Source organism: Nestor notabilis, unplaced genomic scaffold (genome assembly GCF_000696875.1).
Source record: "Nestor notabilis isolate BGI_N333 unplaced genomic scaffold, ASM69687v1 scaffold20923, whole genome shotgun sequence".
NCBI lineage: Eukaryota > Metazoa > Chordata > Aves > Psittaciformes > Psittacidae > Nestor > Nestor notabilis.
In genome coordinates this window covers 7,640-9,434 of record NW_009922639.1, presented here as the reverse complement: position 1 = coordinate 9,434, position 1,795 = coordinate 7,640, and the positions used below count along the sequence as shown (strand labels likewise).

The window sequence follows — 1,795 nt, the reverse complement described above, 5'->3', positions numbered from 1 at the left end:
TTTCGTTTTTAATCCAAAAAAATAGCCAAACACATCTTCCTTCCATCCCACCCCCCACCTAAAGTGTGTTCCTTTTGCTGTTGTTTTGCTTAATATCTCCAGGCAAGCAGCTCCCTCTGCCCCAGCCTTCCCAAACCTCTTTCCCCTCTTCCCACCATGGCACAGCCCAAAGGGACCCTGGCCTCGGGGCAAAATCCACCTAAAGCAGAGGGAAACCCACATTATTCCAGCCCTGTGCTGGTTCTAATCCCGCCGGGAGATTATAGGAAGGAAAAGAAAGGAAAGAAAAAGCCCAAATGAAACCCACCAAACAAGTAGCGACAAGCACGGAGCAGCCCCAGCACACAGTGTAAACAGGAGCTGTCCCGATCCAGAGCCTGGCGTTCCCAGATAGCGACAGCACAACATGCTTTGTACATCCCATAATGTCCCCGCAGCGCTGAGCAGCGAAGGGAAAGGGGGAGTTGGAGGATTTAAGCTCAAGTTGATCGATTGGTTTTGGCCTTGATGCAAAAGGCTGAAGTGATGCTGGGGAGTTTCCGAGCGGCACCGAGGAAAAGGGATGAGGGGAAAAGTGCTATGGGATTGGGATTGAGGGAGCCCCACAAGTGGAGACACAGACAGAAGGTCCTGGGGCTTTGCAGCTGGGAAATGTGGACAAGAATCATAGACTAATGATGGGAAAGAGCAAACAAATCCAAACCAACAGAGCTATAAACGCAACCTGTGTGGATGGAGGATGAGGACAGTGCCAGCAGAGCCCCTGCCGCCCCCCCAGAGCACGAATAATAAAATTAATAACAATAATAATAATAACAATAAAAAAATCCCAGTTGAGGTGAGAGTGAAGAGTCCAAGAGAATCCCCTTCCCTGGGGGGAAAGAGAACTCCAAATGAGGTACCTGTTCCACCCCAAAGCTGTGCCCCCTTCCAGTCACACCACCGCTTGGTGTCCCTCAGACATCAACCCTCCGTGACCGTGGCGCAGTGTCCGGTTCCTCCCCGTTGGGCTGTTGAGCAGAGATCCAGTCTCTCCAGGACCCTGCAAACAGGGGGTGTTGTTCAGTGCTCCACAGAGCTGTTGCCAGGTCTCCCATGTTCCTCCAGCTTTTTGTGTGTTTAAAAACCCCCAAATTAGAGAGATCTCTATTATATACAGGACAATGAAATAGCCATGGAAACAAATGGGGTGGCTGGAAAAGACGCTTAACAAAAAAAGCTTCAAATAAACCAAATTCCCAACTCTGTCCCAAATTGACGCTCGCTTTCCCCACTTAGTCCTCCAAGACCACAATCTCCACGTTATGGACCTGGTGCTGATGGTCCTCCACATCTCCCACCACTTTCTCCTCAGTCCTCAGCTCTGTCTCCAGGATCACGGCTTTCCCCTCCGCCTCTTCTGTATCTGCTTCGGGATCTGGCGCCGGGTCGATCTCTATGATGGTCTGCCCATCCTCCGAGGTGCCCTCCACGGCTTGGATGGTGGAGGTGAGGCCAGACTCCATGGCCACCAGCTCCACAGGGTTGACCACTGTGGCCACGTTGGCCAGGGCACCACTGTCCTGCATGGCCGCCGAGCTCAGCAGCGCCAGGCTGGAGGACGGGTGGAGGGTGACGGTGTCGGAGGAGCTGGTCTTGGAGGAGGACACCACGGTGGCGTAGCGGAAGAGCTGGGAGCCAGAAGGCAGGGTGTGAACAGTCACCGGGCTGGAGCCTTGGCTGATGGTTGCCACCGGGATGTTCCCAACGGAGAACTGCTGCCCGACGGGTGCGATAGCGATGGGCGAGATGACGG

The 1,795-nt window shown here is 53.7% G+C and overlaps 1 protein-coding gene across 1 annotated transcript in view; it reads right to left on the bottom strand.

Moving 5' to 3' along the window:
* Positions 1-1,274: 1,274 nt before the first annotated feature.
* Positions 1,275-1,795, bottom strand: part of GMEB1 (glucocorticoid modulatory element binding protein 1) — a gene marked incomplete at its 5' end in the record, with an annotated part of 7,330 nt that continues 6,809 nt past the window's right edge. Inside the window, one exon of the mRNA XM_010011732.1 lies at positions 1,275-1,795. Coding sequence (XP_010010034.1) covers positions 1,275-1,795 — 521 coding nt within the window.